Source organism: Camelus dromedarius, chromosome 3 (genome assembly GCF_036321535.1).
Source record: "Camelus dromedarius isolate mCamDro1 chromosome 3, mCamDro1.pat, whole genome shotgun sequence".
Lineage (NCBI taxonomy): Eukaryota > Metazoa > Chordata > Mammalia > Artiodactyla > Camelidae > Camelus > Camelus dromedarius.
Window position 1 is genome coordinate 43,068,568 of NC_087438.1, and position 27,349 is coordinate 43,095,916.

At 35.5% G+C, this 27,349-nt stretch overlaps 1 protein-coding gene across 2 annotated transcripts in view; it reads left to right on the forward strand.

Annotated features, from left to right (window-relative positions):
• CWC27 (CWC27 spliceosome associated cyclophilin) overlaps nt 1-27,349 on the forward strand; it is a 196,165-nt gene that overhangs the window by 36,194 nt on the left and 132,622 nt on the right. For both annotated transcript variants that reach the window (XM_031445941.2, XM_031445938.2), the window contains exon 10: nt 1,533-1,690. In XM_031445941.2, coding sequence (XP_031301801.1) covers nt 1,533-1,690 — 158 coding nt within the window. The remainder of the gene's footprint in view (nt 1-1,532; nt 1,691-27,349) is intronic.

A 27,349-nucleotide genomic window follows, 5' to 3' on the forward strand; every position in this document is an offset into this window, starting at 1 on the left:
TTGTGCATTTTGAGATTCAGTTAACTTGAAAAAATCTGTATAACATTAATATGGGTCTGGAAGATAGGATCGAGGCCTGATGTAAACTGATTGATATGTTCTTATGGTCTTGGTGGGGGTGAGGTCACCTAAGAATAGTGTATGGTCTCTAATCTGTTTTGTGTCCTAGATCCTTTGCAGTGACTAAAACTGGGCACCTTCTTCTGGGAAATATATGATATCCACAAACAAAATTTTATGAATTTACAGGGGATTTTTTTAGATCTCCTGAGGACCAGGCATGGAAGACGTAGGTCCGTGGTTATTAACTTTTAAGGCTAAAGAATTTCTTAAACATCTCGCTGAAAATTCTCACAATTTCTATCCCTAGAGATTTAGTTCAGTAAGACTGAGATGAGAGCTAAGATTCTATATTTTTAAACAAACAATCCATGTTTTATAGTTTGAGGACTAGACTTTGAGGACCACTGCTCTAGGGTCCACATACCTCAAGTTAAGAATCCTGTCTCACCATGGCTCACCTGATCAGAGAATTACACGAGAAGAAGTTCCACTTGGGGTAGTTTCTTTCTTCTTCTGTCCTCTCTTCCCTCTCTCTCTCCTCCTTTCTCCTTCCTTTCCTCTCTCTACTAATGTTGGGAGCTGTTCTGGAAGCTGAAGATACAGCAGTGAGCAAAAAGTCCAGAATTTTAGCTCTCACGGAGTACTTCCTCTAGTTATGGGAGAGAGACAATCATTACATAAATAATTAAAATATATAGTAAATCAGATGAGTGGTAAATGTTTTGGAGGAAATAAAAAACAAGAAAGGGGAATAGAAAGTCCTGGAGGTAAGTAGGTGGTTCTGCCATAATAGGGGGATCAAGAGAAGTATCACTGAGAGAGTAATATTTGAGCAGAGACCTGCAGGAGGTGAAAGCGAGCACTGCAGATGCAGGGAGTAGGAGTGTTTCAGGCTGGAGAGAACAGCAGCTCCAGGGTTGGCTAGTGTTGCTGTCCTGGAGTCTAGGAGATCACGTCACGGAGGTACAGATTGTATACAGTCTTGAGTGAATTGGGCATCCACTGGAGGGTTTTGAGAAGAGAAGTAATTGCTATGACTTAAATTACAGGAAGAAATCTCAGCTTCTCTACCTCCACCTCTTTTACCTGAATTAGTCCCTGGGTGAGGTCAGTATGCTGGCCAACTGCCTCCAGAAGCCACGTTTCCCACTGGGAAAGAGTAGGGATGTAGATGGCCACAGTATCCTGGGGGACTCAGAGTGAGCACAGTCTGTGCTGCGCAGAGGGGCTGCGTGTGGACTGAGCAACAAGCCTTCCTGGGCTCTGCTGTACTTACCTCGCTGGCCTACAGCAGACCCCAAGGGGTATTCCCACCTGCAGCCAATTCTTCAAGCCCTTACTCATTCAAAACAAAACAAAACAAGCAATAAACCTGGCTGAGAATGCAGTGAGGAGAGTCTGAGATGGACCTCTGGAAGTGAAGGGAGAGAATGGATTGTCCAGCAAATCCTCCATTTCAATTTTTGCAGGATGCAGACTGTGAAGGTGCGGAGCATGAGGAATATGCTGATGGTGATGAGAAGAACCTGATGAGAGAGAGAATTGCAAAGAAGTTGAAAAAGGACACAAGTGCAAATGTTAAGTCAGCTGGAGAGGGTGAAGTGGGGAAGAAATCAGTTAGCCGCAGGTAAGGCAGGCATGGCGATTCCCGGTATCAGAGTTTTTGTCTCCTTGTTCTTTACTTTAAATTAAGATTGAGTCCTCTTTCCAATTTATTTTCTAAAATACTATTTTCTTAACATTTGATATATGTATTAGTTATGTTAAATTAGCCCACTTGGAGGCCTAAAAGCAAATAGACCAGTTTTAATCACAGCAGTACTCTATGAGTCAAATTCCACTTCATTTGTTTCTGATCTCTTCATTAAAAGCCTCTAACATGTCTTATATTTGGGGAAAGAGATGTATTAGCTAGATGTGGAAGATTCTATTTGTTTAAAACCAACAAGAGCAGTAAAGTAATGGTGGGGGAAGGGTATAGCTCAAGTGGTAGAGCGCACGCTCAGCACCCAAGAGGTCCCGGGTTCAGTCCTTGGTACCTCCTCCCAGCGGAAATCAATAAAGATACCTAATTACCTCCCCCTCAGAAAGCAGTAAAGTAATGGTATAGAAGAGAAAGAGATGTCCTCTGATTTAGGTGAGTAAAGTCTGTCAAAACTGGTAAGAAATGTGTGGGCCTGAAAATACTCATGTCTTTTCAAGTCTGATTTATACTATCTGTCTCTCCTAATCTTAGTGGTATCATAAAAGAAATTTCAGCAAATGTCTGATGGTAAAGAGTGGTTGAATTTTTTGACTCAACATTTTATTCTCCTGAAATTCAGCTTAATTGAAAGACTCTCCTTTGTAACTCTATTATTACAACTTTTATGGTATATATTTTAAATAATACTGCTTTAAAAATAGTAGTGTTTGTTTTCGTTGGATGGCCTACATTTGGGGATAAAATAGAACTAGCTATATATAAACAACATTCTTTTTTTCATTGTTTCCCATCCTCATACAGAAGAACTTAAAAATGAAAAGCATTTCCATGTTGTCATCGCTTAGCTCCCTCAGTTTTTTTTTTTTTTGTTTATGTAACTAGAAAAGTAATTCTCGGAAATTTCTGTTAATGATATAACCTTCGCATGGTACTTAGAAGTTACCTTAAATATCTTTCTCCCAGCAACATTCACCTGATACTCAAGTAATCACCATTGAATAATTTAATATAGTAGATTAACTTTGGGCCACTACTGCCTGAAGATTTTGTTGATCATGTATATGCTTATACATACATGGAGCTGAGGGCCTCTTATCAGCTTTATTAGTCAAATCATTAATATAATCAAAGATATTTTTTCTCTCTCTCATTTAAGACATGCATTTGCTGATTTTTAAGAACAATGAATTTTTAAAGATTTCATTTATAATGTGACAAAAATACATTTTGAATTTTTAATAGATGAACCAAATATTTGTCATGTTTAAGTGCTTTTTAAATTCTCAACTCTACTCTGTTCTTTTGGTGTTAATACAGTTCCAAATACTTGTATACCCTATAATTAATATAACTTAAAATTTAGCAATTTTCTATAAACTAAATAAAGCTTATTTGGATAAATTTGCCTTAGTAAACTGTGGGAACACCAAACACCCATTTATAACTCTTCCCCTCTTTGCCCAGGTTTTCAATATTCACATCTTCCTCTCTCCCTCTTTCATCCTGTCTCTCCTACCTACAAAGAGAAATAAAAGAAAAATAAGGTCAGGATAGAGGAGAAAGTACAGAATCTTAAAAGGAAAATACAATTTTTTGTCTCTTGTCTAGAAACTTCTATGATTGTCTCATGACCACTTATTTAGAGTACAAAAATTACCAAAATCATTAGTGCTTTTGGTCAGTTTATACCAGCTTCACTGTAGTTGAAGTCTCAAGTTAATTTTATGTTAAAAAAAAAAAACAAACCAAACAAAAAAACCTCTAAGAGTCTTAAAAAACTGTAATGTGGTAAGAAAGGATAATTATATTTAAAGGAAAATTACTGCTCAGTCTAAGTTGAATTATAATGGGTATAGCTGCCAGCCAAATAGGATGTCAGTATGAAATCATTACGTATTCAAAAAGCAGTGCTCTTGGTGTATACAAAGTTTTCTTCTGGATGTGCTTGAATATTCTTGTTATCCTCGGGTCATTTTCTGATTCAAGTAGTAGAATCAGGGACTAGACTAGCCTACCAGCCTTTTAGGCAAGGAGCCATTTTCAAAGTATAATTTTACTGAAAATTGGTGGTATTGCTTCTATTGGTAAAGCAACATCTGGAATCAGTTATGTTGAAGTTGTTTATCACTTGGGATGTTAAACCTATGAGCAGATCTATCGAGTACTTAATATTTAAGTTGGGAAATGATATTTAACAATATATTTCCAACAAATTTTCATGGAGTAGAATATTTCCCTAATTGTTCTGTTGAAAAATACTTAGAGGTTCAATAAGGAAAAATCCAAAGCTCTTCCCCCTTCTCCCCTTTCTTTCCTCTCACTGTACTTAAGGCTTCTTAAGGATTTCTGTCCCTTGCCTCCTTCCTTTTCAAAATGTTATCAGTCTCACTCTGTTTCTTATCCAGTCCCCTCCTCTAAGCCTATACGGACCACTGGATGCTGCTGAGCAGAATCACACAGACAAGTGCAAGTCCCACCTCAGCTCTGCCTCCAATGCTTCTTCATTACCTGTTCCTGGGTGCTTCCTCTAAACCTAAATTCACTCTCTCATCAGATCACCTGGCTGCTTGTGCCATGAAACAGGAGAAATTCTTATCCTTTTCTCTTTCCCCTCTACCCTTTCAGACTAATTTTTATCCCCTTTTCTTCTTTCTCTTTAAAGCTGAGAATCTTTCTACCCATTCAAAATTATTCCATCCTCTTTCCTTTGTCTTCAGTTTTCCCTCTTCACTCATTCCTCTCCTTCAGCTTGTGCATAGACTTGAGCCTCTTGGAGCATTTAAGAGTAAAAACAAAACCTCTTATTTTATTTCCTGTCCCCACCACCTTAGTTCCCATTTATTTCTACATATACATCTTCTAGTTTTTCCCTCATCACCCCCTAAAACTCCTCTTACTAAGGCTACCTCCTTGACAAATCTAATGGCTGCTTTCCAATTTTTGTTTTTCTTAGTCTCTGCTATGGAATTTGGCTTTTTTTTTTTTTTTTTTTTTTTTTTGGTCTTTTCCTTCTTGAAAACCATCTTCCTCAACAACCTTCTACTTAAATTGTGACCTGTGGACCAATTGCATTAATATCACTTGGAATCTTTTCAGAAATACTGAGTCTCAGGCCCCACCTCACACTTTCTGAATCAGCCTCTGCATTTTAATAGGATTTCCGGTGATTTGTACGTTAGGAGAGTTTGAGAAGCACTCCTTTAGAATACTAATATTTACCACCAGTGCTCCTGGACTAGTTCAAGTTTATGTCCTCTTACCTCCTGGGTCAGCAACTTGGTAGTACCTTCTCTGACTCCCCAGGGTATTCCTGTTGCACCTTTCTCACACTTCTGTGATGGTCAGTATGACAGCAGGTTATACCTTTTTTTTTCTTCTTTGTGTACCCTTGTACTGTAATTTTCTTGAAGGCAGAGATTGGGTCCATTTATCCATGGTCAAACATCACAGGTTCCCAAATATGTATTGTCGCAGTCTTAAGTGAGTAGGTCGTGGGACCCAGGTTAAAGTTCACAATAACTTGCATGTGTGTGGGGTAAGAAGTACATGTACGCATGCGCTGGTAGCATGAGTACGCATTTTGAACAATACGCATGCGCGGGCATAATAAAAGGGCCAGTGAGTGCAGACGCCTGAGCGCGCGAGCCACCCGCTTGTACTGCGGTAGAGTGCTGTTCTGCTCCATGTCGGCTCCTCGCGCCTTTTTCCAGCTGGGCAGCACACCTTCTCGAATCCCTCTCCAGCTTCCCGCGGCTGACATGTATATAAATGAATGAACAAAAAAAGTGAGTGAATCCTTTGACCAATCACTTTGTCCTCGAGACCTTTTAAGTACCTTGCTTGTATTCATCACATGAGGTTTACGGGTTTGCCCGCTTCCTGTGCTTAGAGTGAGCTCCTTCAGAGACTGTCTTACATTTAAGTCTTTTGAGTCTAGTAAAATAAGCATATGGCATATGGCAGTTGTTCATTAAGATTTGTGTAGTGAGTGGGTGAGTAGATGAATGAAAACACTTGTGATTCATTAGAGGCGTGGTTTTCACTGCTGACTCCATGTTAGATTAACTGGAGGAATGTTAAAAAAGAAATACTGACACCCAGGCCACTCCCAAAGATCCTGAATCACTTGGTCTGCAGTGAAGCCTGGGCGTGTCCTTTTTAACTTGTTAACTTTCTATTGAAGTGTAATGTACATTCAGGATATATTTGTATGAGCTGTATTTCATAGTGCACATATCATAAATATATAGGTTGGTGTATTTTTACAAACTTAATACACCCATATACCCATCACGCAGATCACGAAACAGAAAATTACCATTACCCAGAAGTCTCCCTCTTGTGCTGTTCTGGTTACTTCTCCCCTCATTCCCTAATAGTACCACTTCTCTAACTTCTAAGAACATAATGTAACTTTGGGGCAATAATACTTTGTAAAATCTCTCCAGATATTCTAATGTGTGTATCTAGGGTTAAGAACCCTAATCCCCACCAAACACTCTATTACTTCTGAGGCATAGAATCATGTAAAAGTAATTTAGAAAAAGTGTAGTGTCACTTCAGGTCTTTTGCAGTCTACCAGGGATAAGACATATCAACTGAACTTAATTTAATCTCTGAAAAAGATAAAGGGTCGGTATAGTGGGAATCAAGTAATTTTAGAAGAAGGAAAATATGATATTTGAGTACTCTAAATGTTTTTCAAGATTTGTGCTGGTAAAAGTTCAAATCAGTCTCTCAAGCTTTTCCATAATTTGCATCACCTGAGAACAAGCCCCACCCTGATCAATTCAGTCAGAACTTTTGGTATGGGACCATAAGTTTTAAAAAGCACAGGTGATTCTAATGTGCACTCAACATAAACTGCAGTGTGGTGGTAGTTGCAGCCTCTTTCGGAAAGTCCTATTTTAAAACATTCTAGAGAAACTTATTTTGCCTGTAGGTGGAGCTCAGCTGCTGCAAGTTAATCATATAAACCAAACAGTTGCCTACCCTACTTGTTTTTAGCATCTGTGTATTGATTTATAATAAATGGCTAAACAGTAAAATCAGATGTAGCAAGCAAGTTGGCTAGTCAAAAATCAGTGGTTTGTTATGGTGATTACAATCATTATGGAAATTCTGTCTTTTATCGTTTAATTTCTATCATCTTTAGTTTTGTTGTGATTACTCTAACTTCTAAATTATTTTCATCAAATTGAAATATAAATCAAAGAAATCCTGACACATATATCCTCAAATCACAGTCTTTTGGTAGTTATCTTTAAGGTTAACTAGAGTGGCATTAGTTTTGATATTTGAACATGTTCTGGTTTGATCAGCTATGTTCTGTTGACCTGTCATATTTAGTTGACTGTGGCACTATTCCTTTTTCATATAACGAGTATCTTTTTTGGTAAAGTTAAGTAGAATTTGTGTTTTATTCATGAGCTGTGGTTTGGTTGATGGGATATGAAATATCTTACTATATGATAGCTTCAGAAATTTAGATAAAAATATTGAAGTTGAGTTTGAAACCTAGTGAGTAGGATTGAACTTTAAATTATGAAGCCAGGGGTAATACAGTCATAATATACCTCCTGAGGCCTGGGTGAACAGCCAGATGAACGGTTGCTCATTTTAGTCTTTCAAGTCTCCTTTTGTTGGCTTTGAAATCTGTGACCAGGATTTCTTATGGAACTTTGAATACTTTTTCCTTAATATTTTTAGCCTTCTCAAAAATATTAATAAGCTTTCTTTCAGCCTCAGTGAATTCTTTGAGTCTTAATATACTTTGTATTCTGGTTTCTCTTTTATGATCAAACTATAGGAAGTACATAGTTGTCTTTAGTACATTAACTAGGTTTGTTTTAGCCAATTCAAAAAGATAATAAAATATTTAAATTTCAAACATTTAAAAGATTTACACATTAAAAAATGATAGTACTAACTTTAAAAGGTAGTACAACAAAGATTGAAATCCACAGATGTTTTAACAACCCTATTTAAACCATTAGAATCATCTCTAAGAAGTACCCCCTTTATGTCCTCCGAACATGTCTAAGCAAGGAATGAAATTAACCTGTTAGAGCATTTCTGCTTCCTTTCACCTTTTGCCCCAAGGTGTTGTACTGAAGCAGACAGTTTAAAAAAAAAAAAAAAAAGAAAAGAAAGAACGAAAAAGGAAGAGAAAGAAACGTGAGATCTTTATACTGGGTAATTGCTCTCTGAAAATTTGCAAGTATTATTTCTTTGGTATGGAGTAGTAGTCTAAATGCTGTATTTTCAGGAAATACTTGGGTTTAACAGCAGATATTAAGCTTTGAAGCCATTGACTTTAATGAAGTTTGTATACTTTTACTAGAACTTGCCTTTTATTTTTTTATGTATTCTTTCCTAACCAATCATTCTGTTCTCAAATGTATGTTACTTTTGGTTGTCAGTTACTGTGTAAGAACTGCTATGTGCCGAGCACTGCCAGGGGCCAGGAACATGAAGACAATGGAGAAAATGTTTCTGTCTGCAAATGTTCACAATTTAGCCTAAGAGTAAGAATTATAAACAATTAATTAGGGGTGGGTATAGCTCAGTGGTAGAGTGCATGTTTAGCATGCATGAGATCCTGAGTTCAGTCCTCAGTACCTCCATTGAAAACAACATCAATGCACACACACCACAATTAATTACAGTTCAGTATGGCAAATGCTCTAAAAGAAGTCCATGCAGAACATTATAGATGTTAAGTAGACAATGTGTATTTCAGGAAAAGATTAAAATACCAGGTTAAAAAAGGGTTGAGTATAAAATTGCCATTTTATTATAGGACAAGAATAGTCAAATACAGCAATTTCTTAAGTTTCACCCTAATGGTAGTAAGATAAGCAATTTTGGGGAACCACTATTTAAGAGAAATAACATTTTATCATTGTCAAATCCTTTAAATTAATGTTGGATAATCTCTCATTGTAGACTAGATGGTTTATCCTATTGCCTTTACCTGTTATGTTTAAAATTTTGGAATAGTAACAATTATAGTGTAAACCATACCATCATTTGGCATTTCTGGCAAGCTTCCATTTTTCTTCTTTTTGGATCTTTATAGCAAGAATTTTTGGATGTTTTGGGCAAAACTGTTTCTTGGGCTGTTTGAAATAAAATACATCTTTAAAAATGTCCATTTAGTTCACTGAAAACCTTAATCCATATCCAAGGAATCACCTTCAAAATAAAACAAAAAAGCTCTTGAATTTCAGTTATATATTTCAGAAATACAACAACCCTACTGTTTTTACAATTATATTTTGTATGGCAGACAGGAAGCAATGAAATGCACATGTAGGGGAGATTCTGCTGTCAAAATGGGAAAAAGATATTTGCATCTCTTTAGAATGTATTGATTTGTATTACCCTTGAGAGTGACATTCTGTTGATCTTGCAGTGTCAGTTGTTTATAGGGAATGGAATTGTACATTTGAAATGTAGTATTGAGATTATGTGCAAACATTCTTTAAGTTATTCAGGATTTGAGGAAATGTTCTCTACTCTGAAACAAATATAGCCACATTTAAGAGTTTTGAAATATTCTTTACTTTCCTACCTTCGTTGTCTGTACATTGTGAATTCACCTGTAATTAAATTGGCAAGTGTGAGTTTGGGTAAAATACAGAAGAGCCACCCAAGAGGCCAAGTTCTTGTTTAGCACACAGTTAAAGGCACATGAAGTTACACAAGGGCCTGAGGGAGAGTTATAGTTAGTGGTTTTATTTTGTCTGACTAGCCTTTCTCTCTCCTCTATTTAGGGATTTTACCTTTCAAAGATTTCTTAGCTTTTACCCATTAATTGAGTTGCTCCTTTATACTGCGCACTGTGCTATGTCCCGGGATGCCCAGATTAGTAAGTCTCAGCCTCTTCTCAAGTTGCTTAGTTTCTAGTGAAGGGAAACAGTTGTATAAGCAAATAAGGGCTGTGAAGTGTTCATGGGTGAGCTAGCCAGAGAATTTGTTCTCTTATTCCACAAGTGTTTATTGTTCTTCGACAGTGTGACCAGGCACTTTGCCGAGTCTATTTTATTTCTCTAATTTAATGCCCAGAAGAAAGGTACAAGGTACAATTTGCATCATGATTCTCATTTTATAAAAAACAAACTACCAAAAAACTGGACTTAAAGAGGTTAAGTGACTTGTGGCCAAAAAGTGGCATAGCTGGTACCTGAATCTACAATATTGTGACACCTCTAGGGAGCCTGGAGAGGGGTTGTTCAGGGCCAACGCCTACGTGTCCAGCTGAAGTGTGACTCTCATGTGGAATGTTTCCAGCAAAGGTGTAACATCATTTTAGGAATATGCATTACTCTATAGAAGTGTAGGGGATGGGTTAGAGGAAGGAGATTGAAGCAGATAGACAAAATAGTAGATTACTACATTAGCCCAAGGGAGAGGTAGTCAGGGTCTAACTAAGGTAGTGTCTGTTGGGGGATTTGAGATAATAAAGAGGTGGTAGATTGGATGTAGGAGGTATATTTCTGGCTATATTCTAGATGACTCTTGTGGCTTAGATAATTGGCTAAGTGGTGGTGATAAGCACTGAGATAGAAACTCTGGTTGTTCCTAGTGCTTCCCTCACACATTTTTGTCCTGTTTGTCCTTTCTGTTATACCTCGATGTCCCAACATATAAACATACATCCTGATTTGTTTCTTATTGATTGATTGGTTGATTGGAGGAGAGTCAATTACAATGTGTCAATCTCTGAGGTACAGCACAATGTCCCGGTCATGCATTTATATACATATATTCGTTTATATATTTTTTTTCCATTAAAGGTTATTGTAAGATATTGAACATAGTTACCTGTACCATACAAAAGAAACTTTAAAAATCCATTTTTATGTATGGTGGCTAACATTTGTAAATCTCAAACTCTCAAATTTATCCCCTCCCACCCTCTTTCTCTGGTAACCATATGATTGTTTATTATGTCTGCAAGTCTGTTTCTGTTTTGTAGATGAGTTCATAGTGTCCTCTTTTCTTTTTTTTTTTTTTGGATTCCACATATGAGTGATATCACATGGTATTTTTCTTTCTCTTTCTGGCTTACTTCACTTAGAATGACAATCTCTAGGTCCCTCCAAGTTGCTGTAAATGGCCTTATTTTATTCTTTTTTATGGCCAAGTAGTATTCCATTATATAAATAATACCACAACTTCTTTATCCAGTCATCTGTCGATGGACAGTTAGATTGCTTCTGTGTCTTGGCTGTTGTATATAATGCTGCTATGAGCATTGGGGTGGATGTATCTTTTTGCATTAGAATTCCGTCCAGATATATACCCAGAAGTGGGATTGATAGATCATGTGGTAAGTCTATTTTTAGTCTTTTGAGGAATCTCCATACTGTTTTCCATAATGACTGCACCAAACTACATTCCCATAAGCAGTGTAGGAGGGTTCCCTTTTCTCTACAGCCTCTCCAGCATTTGTCATTTGTGGACTTTTGAATGATGACCATTCTGACTGGTGTGAGGTGATACCTCATTGTAGTTTTGATTTGCATTTGTTTGATAATTAGTGATACTGAGCATTTTTCATATGTCTATTGGCCATTCATATATCTTCACTGGAGAAATGGTTGTTTAGGTCAACATCCTGGTGGGATCTGTTCCATATCATCTTTTTCAAGGGTTGAGGATGAAGGAACAGCCTCTTTCTGAGAGGAGGCATGGCAGAGGGAAAAGAGTGATGATGAATCATACACCAGCACTTAAAGCTTCTGCTTAGAAGTGGCATATATACACAATTTCATTGGCCAGAGCAAATGATCTGGCCAAGCCTGATGTCCATGGTGAAGTATAAACTTTTCACTGAGTGCTTAGAAGCAGTAATATAATCTACTAAAGTCTCTGTGCTTTAGCCAGAAATTGCCATGTAACTGTGTAATAAATTTAATCATCTTCCTGGCAGGCAAGACAAAAAGAGGCATTATAAAGCTTACCTGCCATTATCTGAATTTTTAAAAGAAAGGTATCAATTCCTAATTATCTCAAACACTTAAAAAGTATAAAATTCTAAAGGAAATTCTATTTTATCAGTCTTTACACAAAAGGTAGAGAAGAACATAATGAATATTTCCTCAAGTTTTATAGGAGATGCAGAAACACTTCATATGTACATCACATTAAATCATAACTTTCTTAGTAAGTATCTTACGGATCCTTTCGTTGTAAGTGGGAATAGAGACCCACGTAAATTAGCTCAAGTAAAGGGATTTCTGTATAAAGGAACAGGGAAGTTATACAGAATTCAGATAAAAGAATTGCATACAGGCCTTATGGGAAAGGAAGTTGTCAGACACTTAGATTTTTCTCTCTCCCTCTGCAGCCTCATCTCTCTACTTTCCTTTATTCATTTGTTCCATTATCTTCTACAATCTTGCATTTTCTCTGTAAGGCTCTAGTCTGCTCTGTCTTGTACTTCAGCTCTTCTGAAGTAAACTGACTTGATTTCTGTGTCCCAAATCCAAATTCTTGGGACACAGAATCTTACTGGCTCAGCTTCAGTTAGGTGTCTATTCAGTTGTATTATTGAAGAGGATAATGATAGTGGAGGGGAGTTAAAAGCCATGAGATGTGTAGGTGACAGAAATGACTAGTCCCTCCATCATCTGTCCTTCCCTTCTTACTTAATAATGAGAACCCCAATTTTTAAAATTGAAGTATCGTCAGTTTACAATGTTGTGTCAGTTTCTAGTGTACAGCACAATGCTTCAGTCATACATGAACATACATATATTCCTTTTCATGTTCTTTTTCATTATAGGTTACTACAAGATATTGAATATTGTTTCCTATGCTATACAGTAGAAACTTGTTTTTTTTTGTATGTGTATTTTTATTGAAGTATAGTCAGTTTACAATGTTGTGTCAATTTCTTTCTATTTATATACAGTAGTTAGTATTTGCAAATCTCAAACTCCCAATTTATCCCTTCCCGTTCTCTTTCCCCCTGGTACCCGTAAGTTTGTTTTCTATGTCTGTGAGTCTGTTTCTAGATAACCCAAATTTTTAGCTGGATTCATGACTGCCTAGCTAAAAGACATTCACCAATCTCCTAAGTATGGCCTTGTGACCAAGTTCTGGCTAATGAGATGCAACAGAGATGTGTGAGACTTTCAGGCAGTCTTTTTTTTTTTTTTTTTTTTTTTTTTTTAAGAAAAGGAGGAGGCTAGCCCTTCTTCATCCTTTGCTCCTGCTACCAACCTGACACACAGGTTGGATCTTTGGATGGCAGAATGGAGCAACCAAAGGAGCCTGGATCCTTGGAGACTTGATGGAATCACAGTTTCATCTTGGATCGCCTATCTCAAACTTTTTCTGTGTGAGATAAAATAATCTTAAAGTTGTTAAAGCCATATTATGTGGAGTTTCTGTTAAGTGCGATAGAACCTAAACCTAACTGATAGCGTAAGGCTTTTTCTTCCAGGGCTGTGAGGAGGGTAGGTTCTCTAAGGTGGGAATGTGGGCAGGCAGGAATTAAGTAGCTGCTTCACTATTTCACATAGCTTTCTTAGTTGGCTTTCTTGTTGTTCCTGGAAAAGAATCATCCTAAAAACACCCAACATCTCCACCGCCTTCTCACTTGTGGCTGATCATCTTGCTGCTTATTTCATTACAGAAACAGAAATAGCAAGAGAACTTCCTCATTTTCCACCACCAAATCTACCCATCTGCACCTGAATCCATATTCTTCTAGCAAAGGCAACCCCTCCACTCTGTGCTCTGGTCCTCACTTTCATACACGCTGTGGCCAAACTGTTCTCCACATTGCTCTTGTTGCTCACGTCACACCAGGCATGTGTCCTTCTTGCTGTTCCACCGGCACGCGAAGCTCATTGGTCTTTCAGGCCTCTGTACCTGGGGTTACCTCAGCTTGAAACCACCTTCTCCGAGGTATTCTTAGTAACCATTCTTTCTCTTCATTCAATTCCCTGTTCAAATAGAGTCTCATCAGAGAGGCCTTTTCAGACCACATGATTTAAAATAACTCCCTCCATCCCTACCAAGGGTACATATCCTAATGACCTGGGACGAATTTTTTAAATTTGTCTGATTTTTACAAAATGTGTATGCTAGGACCTACTCCCTTCAAAAAACAAACAAACAAAAATCTCATTCAGTAGGTCTAGAATGTGATTTGCTCATATTTTTATAGTCAGTTAATTAATGAAAATACACATAAGTTTTTCCTATATGTTGGGAGTATAGGTGAATGAAGATAAGTTTAAAAAGCAAGTTTGGAATTAGATTATCTGTCCTTTTCAGTGCTAGGCTCAAATGTTTGTAGAAGACAATGGTCACTCTATTCCAGGGAGGTGAAGTTAGAGGATCACTTTTCCTAGCCAAAATAAGTTTTGTTTTTTTTTTTTCAAGAAGTTCTACATCTTTTAAGAACAGCTGCTGTAGTTTCATCAACATTAATCTTCAAACGAATGGATTTTGTTAGCGTTATTGAATCTTCTCCTTTAAGCTTGTCTTTTTAAAAGTAGACACAATATAAACTATTCAGTAATGACCTACTTTCAAGAGGAATCTCATAGAATTCATTACAGTTCTTTCCTACCTTTTTGCCAGTTTTAATATGTTAGTAATATTTGATCTCTCCCCCCTCCTTAGTCTTTATTATTTAGACGTTGCTAAACCGTGTGTATCAGTTTATTTAATGTAAGTGCACATTTATATTGATTTCAATGAATGTACTATTTAAAAGCACCTATGGAGTGTTAAATCTTAGAGAGTTTTTCCATTGTTACTCTAAGGTATGCTTTCAGTGGCTTACTAGATTTTTAATGTAATTTTATATTTGGTTTATTTTTCAGTAAGCCGATAAGTACAGTAAGACTGTTTCTTCCAGGGCTGTGAATAGAGTGGGATCTTTAAGGTGGGAATGCGGGCAGGGAGGAAATGAATATAAGTCTTACTTATATTATCTTCTACTCAATTTTTTTTTGTTAAAAATCCTTAATACATTTTCCTGGTATTCCTAATTGCTAATTTTGTGATGTCAACGTAGTCTGCTTTACATTTTAAAATTTATAGTGTTGATTTAGCTGCTTTTTAAAAGAATTATCTTGTTTAAACAGTCTCAAATTTATTATATGATAATGGGTAGGATTCTATTCCTACTGAAAAGTACTTTTCTTGTGGTCAAAGACAGTTATTAATTGGCATGTGAGCCTAAGTACTGAATCATTTCTTTTTAATTTGTATTTTTAATTTGTTCTAGAAATTCATCAGATCAAAGGTGTATATGTACTTAGCAGATAGGAAGTTAGATTTGTTCTTTGCTGTATATTTGATTTTCTTGATTCTAAGAAAAAGAATGTTTTCTTAACTTCAAAAGTTATGTAACGACTTCCTGCCAATTTCTTTCTCCTTTTAGATAACCATTTACTTTTTTGGTTATATTAATCATTACAAATTAATTGAAAATTTCCGGATATGCTTATTTGCTCACAATATTGACAATAACTTGAAATATCTTAAAGACAGGCTTTGTGTAAGGGAGTTAAAAAGAAAAACCCTTGGCTTGGCTTCAAAGAGTTTAGAATGATATCATGTAGGCCTGAGACAAAGACTTGAGTGTTACCGTTCTTGTATTTTATATCCTTGCTGCTGTTTGGTAGGATTCAGTTTTAGGTATAGTTTATGCGAACGTGCCTAGTCACGTAGGAAAAAAGATATATAGCTTACCTGTGAAAGCATATTTAGTGTGATAGAAGGTGAGAATGTCTAATCCTGATGCTACTGGAGAGTAGCCCAGAAACTGAAGGCTAGGATAACCTTGCAGAGTTATTCCCCAGTCCTAATTATTTTGCTTTATGTTCATCATTATACTCTTAGGTAGGATTTATCAGTATCCTAGAGAAGTTTTAAAAATTACGATGTGTACCTTTCATTGTTTTAGCCTATACTGTGTAGTATGGAATGAATTTTGGGACAAAGTGTGTTTACATTTTAGTAGATATTTAAAGGTCTTTGCTCATAGTTTTTGTAGTAAGCCAATTAGTGATAAAAATACACATGTTACTTGACATTTCCTATATACTGAAAGCATAGGTGAATTAAGGTAAAAAGGTTAAAGAGCCAGTTTGAATCTAGATTATCTGTCTTTTTCAGTGGCTCAGATGTTTGCAGAAGACACTGGTTACTCTCGTCTGGGGAGACAAAGTGAGAGGGTCCCTTCTCTGAGCCAAACTGGCCTTGTTTCTAAGCTGTGCCAGTGAATAGCAAACAATTTTCACTAGGAAGAAAGGGACATACTCCTGTTATAATACACACAACTGTCAACAAGAATTAAGCACCTAGAACCCTGGCCTCCAGTGGCGGTTTAGAACCTAAAGATGGTTCAATTGCAGCATCACTGCTTTGGGTCTTTGGTGCTAGGGCCATAATATGGAGAAATGTTTGAATTACCTTAATTCATGGAGTTTAAGGTAATAGCTTTTTATGATGTATAGAAACTCCTAATTCAAGGTCCTTTTCATAAAACACTGATAAGATACTGCTATTCCATCAAAAAAGCATATAAGGCATGTTTGCATAAGAGAAAATTAATTTCAGTTCTTTTAAAAAGTTTCTAAAGTACTGTTTTAAGAATATTTGTAAGTTCATACTGTATATGTCTTTGAACTGTTATTTTTTAAAACAATGTTACTGTTGAAATTTAGAATAGATGAATACCTGGCACCTAAACCAGGTTAAAACAAAATGCAAGCAATCAAAACCCCTACAGAGCTATAAATCTGATGCGGAAATAGATTATGCCAAAGGGATTCACCTCAATTGGGCTATTTAAGGTTGAAAAAACTCCGAGTTTTCAGGCAGAGCAATTGCCTAGTCTTAGTATATTACTGCATGCTACAGTATTCTTTTTCTGCTTCACCGTTAAGTTCTGCTTATGTTAACATTTTTTTACTGTTAGATTTCCGTTTCTGATTCTTAGGACAGAAGGAAATCTATATACAGAGTTATGATACCTTGAACTAGAAGGAAGTACTTAAGTATATGCTGTTTAACAAATCTAGTGCATTACATACCTATTAAACCTTAAAGAAGGAAAAGAAATAGATGGCTAAACGATAGAGAGATCAACCAATGGAACAGAATACAGAGCCCAGAAATAGATTCACACAAACATAGTCAACTGATTTTTGACAAAATTGCAAAGACAATTTGATTGAGAAATGATAGTCTTTTCAACAGATTGTGCTAGAATAGAGTTCTTTGTGCCCCACCAAAAGAGAGCCTTGACACATACCTCGCATTTTGAATAATGATTAACTCAAAAATGGATCAGAAACCTATATGTAAAACTTCTAAGCTTCTGAAAGAAAACGTAGGTTGGGTATAGCTCAGTGGTAGAGTGTGGCTTAGTAGCACAAGGTCCTGGACTCAATCCTCAGTACCTCCATTTAAAAAAAAAAAAAACACAGGAGAAAAATCCATATGAACTTTGGTTTGATAGTGAGGTTTTAGATATAAAAGTCATGAAGTGCAGTGATAAAATACTTCAGCTTTGCAAAAGACGCTGTTAAGGAGAATGGACAGACAAGCCACAGACTAGGAAGCAATATTTGCAGATCACACATCTGATAAAAAGGCTTGTATCCAGAATATATAAAGAACTCTTAAAAATTAAACCAAAACTCTTAAACAAGCCAATTAGGAAGTGGACAAAAGATCTGAACAGATATTTCACCAAAGATATGTGAGGCAAACAATATATGAAAATATGCTATATGTACATCTTTGCTGAGATGGACCACTATTATAAGCAAAAAAAGATTTAAATTTTTCTGTATATTGTTACCTCATATTTTAGTTTTAATGAATAAGCAGGTAGAAGGAAACAAAGATTACAGCTTATTAATTTTTAAATCTGGAACTAGCTCCTAGTTTTATATTTTACACAGAATGTTAAAGTTGCCCACCTAAGCATAGGAGCAGAGTGGTATAGTAAAGAAAGTAGAGAAAGAATGGTGAAGTTGGAGAGCTTTCCCATCTTTCTGCAATTGTATTTGCAAAGTTTAACTTAGGATTACTCTCCAAGTAATGGACAATCTAGGTTTAAACACAGATATGTTTGACTTACCTGCCATATTATCCCTCCCCTGAGATAGGGCATAAAAAATGAGATAGTTGAATGGTGGACCAAGGATGCAAATAGTACATTCAAGGGGATGGGTAGGAGTTTGATATCCTGATAACCTGGGAACTTGTGTACTCATGGATGCACATCTGTATGAATTAATGTACAAAGTTATTAGAGTAGTAGACTGAGGCCAAATCAAGATGGGCCATGGATGGCATGTTTAGAAACTGGACTTTCTAAATGTTAGAGAACAATATAAAGTAAAATTGGAAACTGCCATGATCAGGTTTTTGCCTCAGAGGATCACTGTGGTAGTAATATGGAAAATAAACTGGAGACAGCCAACACTAGAGGTTGGGGAGACCAGCCAGGAGACTGCTTTAGTAGTCCAGATCCAGATAAGATACGATGAAAACTTGAACTAAGACAGTGTTCTCTTTGCTAGATAATTTGCATTCAGTAAACATTTTCTCAAACATCTTCAATATGTATGTGGTAGATATAAAGAAAGATACTCCCCCGCCTCAAAGCTCACAGCTAAGCCAGATGGATAGCTGTGAACTCTAGAACACAATGAACTCTATATAAAGCAGACGTTTAGAGAAAGTACAGTAGCTTCCTGGAGGAGGGAGAGATTAATTTTGACTTTAGGGATCAGGAAGCCTGCATGTATTCAAAGAAGATAGCATTAATACCAGTCCTTGAAGAAGAGGTAGAGTTTGAATAAGAGGAAATGGGTGCGGAGGGAATTTCCAGTAAAGGAAACTGAGAAAAGTGCAGTGTATTTGAGGAACAATCTGTTGTGACTAGAGGAGAGGATATAGTTGGAAATAGAACTGGAAAGATAGGTTGGGACCAGCTCATGAGGTACCTTCCAGGATAGTAAAGTGCAAATATAACTCATTTTGCTTGATTTATGTGTTAATTCAAGTGAACAGATAAACATAGATCAACTTCTTTTTTCACTTAGAGTAAGTCAACTTGAAAGATTCACGGACGGATGAATGTTGGATTTCTACATTTTTCTGGAGGAGCAATATGAGTAGGGGGTTTGGTGAGATTACTGTGACAGGTAGTTATGTTTATTTTACCTTTTATAATTTGAAGATGAATACCAAATCCCTGTAGTAACTGAGGTTGTAGTTTAAGGAGAAGAATGAGTCTACCAAGTGGCAAGGTGAAAACAAATTTTATTTCTGGCACTGTGCTAAAAATTTTATTTGTATGATGAATGTTACTCAAATTTAATGACAATTGCGATCTATAAAGATTAGATTCTGATCCCAGCATCAGTTTATCCTGAGTAAATTTTGAACAAGTCAACATTTTTGAATCTGTAAAATGCGATTAATATCTGCCCTTCCTATCCCAATAGGATTGTGATTAGGTCAAATGAAATTATGTGTATGAGACTACTGTTAAAACATGATGCCATTGGTGACCTATGATTACATAGTTTAAAGTGCTTTTGCTACCCACCACACAATCCAACCCCCTTTAACAACCATAGGACAGCCCACCTTTTGGCACTCCTTCCAACCATGGCATATTTCAAAATAAAATGAAAAAATTAATTTGTTAGGTAATTGACAATAATTATTAAGCATATATGGCAACCAGAGCAGTATTTAAGGGGATGTCTGTGTTAAAGCAGTGTGATACCAATGAAGTAGAAGAGATGAACCCACTCCATGGGGAAAATGTAGAGACAAGCCAAGCCTACCTAGAAAGAAAATTAGTAACTGCTGTTCTTCATAAACATCCTGGTTCTCTCACCTCCTACATCCCTCTCTTGGCTACAGAAAATGTACTCTGTCTATATCAGATGCAGTTATTGCCTAAATCATGTGCTGTAAGCCATGAGCACGTGAAATTATTTCAGAAGGGAATACATTAAAAAGTACCAAGTGGCATAGACAGACTGAGTACTCTAAATACATAGGAAATCCCAAGTAAAATATTGTTAAGTCGGATGAGGTTAATTAGTTTTCCTGAAGGTGTGTTTTAAGGCAGCTTTATACTGCCAACAGCCAGAATCTAAACTGGAGCAAGTACACTGTAGGAGTAATTTTGCTAATAAAAGAAATCTTCTAAGATAATGCATTTTACTGAAATTGTTAATTACTATTTTTATTTCATTTGTTTCATTTTGAATGTTTATAAAAAATGGAAGTATTTTTGAGAACATCCTGTTTATAATAAAAACTTAATGACAACTTCATAAAACAAAAATAGCGTGTTCTACAAATGTGATTATGGACATGTTCACTTAAGGAAACAAAATTAAAAGATAAAATTCTAACTTTAGCTAGTGTATGCAACTGTTTTATTTTAGAAAGATAAATGTCCTTGCTGAAAACTCAACGATGACATTTATTGCTTAGGAAAACATTGGTTTATTTTTTCCTTCTATGTGATTTTTAATATAGCACTTACAGAAACACTTCAAATCTTACTAAACAAAACAAACATAAAATATCATTTTTAAAATGAAGTATTAGTAATAAAGTTTTTCTTCCTACTCTTAACATTGTGATTCTCCTTGAATATTTACAATATTAGAACTTCTCTATGCCAAGTGTTTTAAGATACAGCTTAAGAGTTTTAAGATGTGGTTTTTAAAGTTTGTTTTTATATATATTTGACTTCTGAAGGGAGTATTTTTATGAAGTGACATTACTGGATTTTCTGCATTTGATAGGATAGCAGATGATCAATAAGCAGGGCTACTGAAGACAGTTGTGTCCATTGTGACCTGAAAAACAGGACTTAGCTGTGGAGTATGAGCATGGGCTGAAATCTAGCTGGAGTTCCACACCAAGCCTTGTGCACTGCTCAGGGACCACATCAGCCCAAAGCACTGGGTGCCTTTTTCTAATCTTTCAGCACAGAAAAGGTGTTTATTTCCTAGGAGGTTCCCCAGAGGGGAAGGTGCTTTATGTGCTAATGTGGATAAATTTAAGAAATAAAAGAAAACCAGCACATAGGTATGGTGGTGTTTTTCCATGGTTTCTGCAGAACAGTGACCTTGGTGTGGCATATTTTTAGTGACATGTAAGGCAACTTGGAGACAGTATATAATGGGAAGAGCTTTGGGAAGAGGTTTTGGAAATCAGGATGCTAGTCCTTGCACAACGTTTCCCCAGCTGTTTGACCTTGGATGTTCTTTTCTTAAAAACGAAAGGATTAAACTACCTTCTAGCTTCAAGGGTGCATCCAGCTTTCAACTTCAGTGAAAGTTTTATCTGGAGCATGGTCAGCAGGGAAGAGTTGAAACTGAGAATTTTCCAAATTGGCGCGTCTCATATGTTATTAAAAGTCTTTGAGATAACGATTTACACGGTCTGTAATATGTAACAGTTTTGAAATCAAGTAGTCCTCTAACTTCCTTCTTTCTACTTTGTTTAATTTGCTCCTCCTTTTTCTCTTCTCCTTTTTCTCCTTGTCTGTTCTTTGTTGCTGTGTTTTCCTTTTTTAGTTTCTTATGCTGGAAGTTTAGATAGTTGATTTTGGACTTTCTTTTTTAGTATAAGCACTTAAAGCTCCAAATTTCCCTCTAAGCACTGCATTCTGTCGTTTCACCAATTATTATATGTTGCTGTGGTAGTCAGTTTCATCATCTGTCAACTTGGCTAGGCTGTGGACCCTAGCTGTTTAATCAAACATTAATATTGCTGTTGCTGTGAAGGTATTCCATATAGATACGGTTAAAGTCCATAATCAGTGACTTAAAGTAAAGCAGATTATCCAAACTAATCTGGGGGCCTGATTCAGTCGATTGAAAGGCTGAGGAGCAAAGCTGAGTCTTCGCTGAAGAAGAAATTCAATTGGTTCTGCTTCTCTGGTTAAACCTGGATTGATACAATTGCGCTTTCAATTTCATTCAGTTCACAGTACTGCCTAATTTATTTCCCTTGGGGCTGCTTCTTTGCCCTGTGGGTCATTTAGAAGTGGACTGTTTATTTTCCAAATATTTGGGAAATTTCCAGATATTTTTCTATTACTTATGTCTAAATTAATTTTATTGTAGTCAGAGGACATACTCTGTAAGATTTCAGTTATTTTACGTTTATTGAGACTTGTCTTTTGGTCCAGGATATGGCTTATCTTTGTGCATGTTCCAGGTGTACTTGAAAAGAATATGTATTCTGCTGTGATTGTTTGGAATGCTCTATAAGGACTTTTGACGGCACCTTAGACTTGCATTTTAATGTTTAAATTATACCTAGTAGCTTTAAATTTACTATTAGATCAGATTTTTTTAAATGACCCTATTTCTAAAAAAACTAAGACTAAGTAGTAAGTTCTGACTTTGTACTTCATTAGCTATTTCAATTAATAAGTTAACAGTTATTTTTAGCTTTGTTTCTTGCTACTTGATTATTTGCAGTAGGTCATAATATAAGGCAGCTGTTAGTTTTATGTCATTTTCTTTGTTTTATCTTGCATAAAACTTAGAAATCTTTCTCAGTTTCCTCTTGATTATCCAAGAATAAATTTTTAGTTGGTAAATTTTCTTGGACTTGTCTTACTTAATTTTCTTTAGAACATTCTGTGTGTGTGTGTGGCAGTTTTGTTGTCTCACCCTAAAAACAGAAAAAGTACATGGAAATGAAAAATCAAATCTGTATATTCTTCTTTGGAGCAAGTTTTTCCCAACTTATGAAAGTATTATTAGCCAGGGTTAAAATAGCCTTTTGAGTTTTCAATGTGTTTCGTTTAAACAAACTCAATGAAAGAAAATAGGAAGTTTAAAAAAAGAAAGTCTTTGGATCCTTTCCTTAGAAGAGTCCCAGTATTATTCCTTTAAATTATATGCTTACAATTTGTGATTAACTTATAGTTCATATAATAAAATTATAAATTTATGTAATAAGTGCGGAAATGGTTTAGAGAACCTGTTTAAACTAAATGAATTGAGAATATTGCTTGAATTTGAGACTTAGAAGGGACCTCAGAAGCCATCTGATCTAGAATCTCATCCAGCCCCAGAATTCATTTTACTGGAATTTATTCCATGTCATAAACTATTATACCACGCTTGTGTGGGATTTATTTTTTCATGTTGTTTCTTTTCCCATTACCACTAGTAATTAAAGCTTATCTATAAAGAAGGAACTCATTTGTGGGAATCTAAATGCACTATGTTGTTATAGTGGAAAGGGTATTGTTTTGTAGTCAGACAGACTCTGGTCAGAATACCAGCAGTGCCTTATTTAAATTAATGTCTTTGGATGAATTATTTAATCTACCTGAGTCTCAATTTCTTCATTTTAAAATAGGAATAGAAGTACCTATTTTAGCAGATTGTTGTATGATGAGATGAGTGGGTAGGCATTCAATAAATCATAGTTAATAAAATTCTATCAGTTATAATATTTTCTTTTTCTATTTTCAAGATACAATGTACTTATGATATTTTCTAATATATTTTTGGAATCTTCCAAGTAATTCTTTCTGAATACTGTTTATTTTACTATTTCTTAATTTAAGAAAAAACAGTTAATGTATAATACATTTATTAAATAGCTAGGATGAGTCATTTCTACTACTTTTTTTTTTTTTTCCATTAAGTAGCATGAAATCTCCTGTCTCACTTACTCTTTCTACACCACATGTTCAAAGTGCCTAAAGAGAATTACGGAAGTTTAAAGCTGGAAGATCTATATCAACTGTCTTTCTGTTTCTTCATTTAACAGATAAACTTTTAGAGGATATGTGGCTTGATCAAGTTCGTTTTGTTACTGTCAACCTAAGTAGTCTCAATATCCGAATGAGAATCTGGCATACTTTTTGTTTCAGCGCTTCATTCCTTTTTATTGCTGAATAGTAGTCTATAGTACAGATATACAGCATTTAGTTTATTCATTCATCAGTTGATGGACATATGGGTTGTTTCCTTTGTGTGTGTGTGTGTGTACTTCCCTCTGAAAGCTTCCAAACCACTCACCAGTCTACAACAATGCATTATATTGTGAAAGCAACTATTATTTTTCCTCCCCTCACTAGTTAATAAAAAGGGTATATGCAAGCAAAAGGCCAGTAAGCCACCTAGAGAAGTAGTCATAGCTTCTACCAATGGTCATTTGGTATGTGGTAAATATTCAACCATTGTTAAAGGAATGAGTGAATGTTGAATCTACAATTATGCAAACGATAATCTCAGTGACTGTACAAAATGAAAGTGTGATTTTTAGGTTTTTATGTTTAAGATAAATTTGATTACAAAAGAATAATTAAGCTGTTAATGTCATTTCTTATGAAATGATCTTTCTTGATTTGGGTTGTCTAAAAACTTGCCTCACCTATACCTTTTATGACTCATGCGTTTCATTCTTGTTTTGTTAGATTATTTGTTGGGTCCAGGAAATTCAGTCAACTTCCAATTTTAGAATTATTTGCTCAATGTCAGGGTATTTACTGACTCATAAATGGATCATGTTTGCAATTTTATTTGTGTGTTATGTAGAATTTAAGAAAATTTTCCTATAGAAACAGGCTGTAACTTATAATTGGTTTTCCTCAATTTGGGAAATTTATTCTGGGGTGTATTGGTATGCCACTAAGGGGGAAGAAAAGTGTCAGGAGATAAATATGTAACTTTATTTGTATACATATACAAAAGTGTGTATGTGCGCGTGTGTGTTTAAAAGCTATGAAATGCCATTAGAAGTGCACACATAAGGCCACACATCCATGATTGCTGACCATATCCTGACAATAATTTCAATGGCAGGTCTGAGAAAGGAGAATCATTTTAATCAGTGTATTTATTTGATTTTTTTTTCAGTTTATATTTAATGAATATCTGCTATGTGATTAGGGCATATTTTAAGAATCTTAAATCTTAGCTGGATCTTCAAGGAGGGTGAGATTTGAATAGGTGGTGTATTATATTATGTTGTATTTGTATAAATATTTGCCTTACCTTATAAATATGGTCTATTTGTGAATCACACATTTGATTTTGTGTTCTTCAAATATTCAGGAGTACTCAAATAGGTTTACTGGTCATTAGACCCTCATAGCTGTCTAATTTACTACTACTACTACTACTTTCTGCTTAGTCAGAGTACTACTTTTTTTTAATGCTAAATAACAATTTCTTGAGTTATAGAATTATAATTGCCAAGGTAATTTTCATGTCTACGGTCAGTACATTCCCTTCCTAGTAGGGAAGCAGGGAATTCTACTTTAGAAGCAAAACAAAGCCGCAGAAGTTGAGTAGTAAATATGGAAGCAGCCAAAGGCTGTTGGTCTTCCTCCATCCCCCGATGTGTACATAGATGGACACACACACACACACTCACATGTGCAGGAGAGTGACCAGTATAGCTTTGGGCAGCAGTTCTCAACTTTTTGGCCTCAGAACCCATTATACTCTTAAAAATTATTGAGGACTCCAAGGAGTTTTTGGTTTTGGGGGGTTATATGTCTTAATATTGATCTTACTAGTAATTAATGTGGAGAAATTCTATAAAATATCTATTAATTTAAATTTAAAATAAGAATAATAAACTTCATTATATTTTAACATAAATAACACATATGTTAGAAAAAGTAACCTTTTCCCAAAATAAAGAACATTTAGTGAGAAGAGTAGAATTGTTTCACATTATTGCAAATCTGTTTAATGACTGGCTCAGTGAAAGGCAGCTGGATGCCCATATCTGCTTCTTCATTCAGTCTGTCACATGTACTGTGTTGTTTTGGTTAAATTATAGGAGGAAAATATGGCCTCACACAGATATGTATTTTGAGTATTTAATAGCCTTTTCGGATAATTATAGTTATTTTTCTCTGATATTATGCCAAAACTCAACAAGTACAAATTTCTTGAAGATTAACTGCAGTATGAAATCAATGAACTCTTCATAATCTGTTATACATTAAAATCCATTGGTTTATTTTGCACTTTGAATGGATCGTTCACCCATGCATAATATTGTAACATTATGCGTTGGCCATTTGGAAGGTATTAATCCATTGAGTTATGCAGATCTTCCAAATGTAGATACATTTTGCCATATGATTTTTAAAAAATCACTTTCGTTAAAAATCATCACTGATCTCCAGCTTCTTCCAAGGTAGTGGTAGTATAGTTCTGAGTTTTCCAAAATTCTGTTTTTTCCTTGAAAGCTCAGATTTTATTATTGTCAACAAATTTATGATTTTCAGTCTTTTTCCTTAAAGTGAGAGGATTACTTTGTTCCCAAATTAGAGTAACCAGTCTGTCTTTCAAATAAAGTGATGTATTAAAAAAAAAAAACCAGCAAAAAAAAAACCTGTTTTAGCTCACAATTCAAATGATTGCACCTGTTTTTCCTCAAAAGAACTATCATACTTGTATGTGCAGTAGAAGTGCTTTATGCATGCTTCAGTTTCATCACACAGTGTGGTGCTCAAAGGTTGAAGTTTCATAAAATTAATAATTTTTACTGTTTCATCAAGTAGATTCTTCAGTGAAACTGGTTTAATTTTTTTTTCCCCTTTACTGTGAGTGCCTGGCAGTGACAAATACAATGACTTCCAGCACAGTGTGCTGCCACTTGATTCATGCTGTTCCAGCAGTTTTACCCACAGTTGCTTTTATACCATCAGTGCAAATGTCAAAACATAGAAAAGGGAAGATCACATCTTTATATTATTATTAAAATAGTTTTGAGGTTGTGTACTCTCTATGAAATGGTTTTTGGGTTTTCCAGGGTCTATGAACCATCCTTTGAGAACTGCTTATGTAGTGATTTAAAAGCTTAGAGCAGAGACTAGAACCAAATGAATCTGGCTCTGCCTAGCTGTGGGATCTAGAGCAAGTAATTACCTCAGTTTTATTTGTCAGGTGAGCTTATAATAGTACTATGTCATAGGATTTGTGCGAGGGTGAGTTGATGTATATGTATAGATAAAGCTCTTAGAACACTACCTGGCATAGAATCAGCCTGTGTGTTTGCAAATTATTATTTTGCATTCTATAGATTTTTATATGTACTCCATTAATTCTGGATGTTTGGAAACTCCCAAGTTCTCTCACTGCTTTCAAATCAGCTCATACTTAAACTAAATCAAATCGATGACACATTTTATTTCTGAAGACCTTCAGAATCAGTTCTTTGTATATCCTGTTTACACTACTTTAGTTTGAAAAGTACACTATGAACTGCTTTGATAGCAGAGACAAAGGAGTAAATGCTTTCGTCCATGTGCTATAACTGGATTGTCTTTATCCATTGACCAATTTGTGCTTTTGAAATGATTCCTTCAGCAGGTTCAATGGCCTCAGGAGGTATTTTCAGTGGTTATAAAGGGTTGGGGAATTGTTTTGGTCTTCAGTGTTAAATGATAACACAACTTGGCTAGTCTTGAAGTTAAACAACCATTTGTACTGCTTTCTGTAGGCTTTTGCTTTCAGCTCGTATTTTCTTTGCAATCTGCATTTCTTTGAAAGTTGTTGTTAG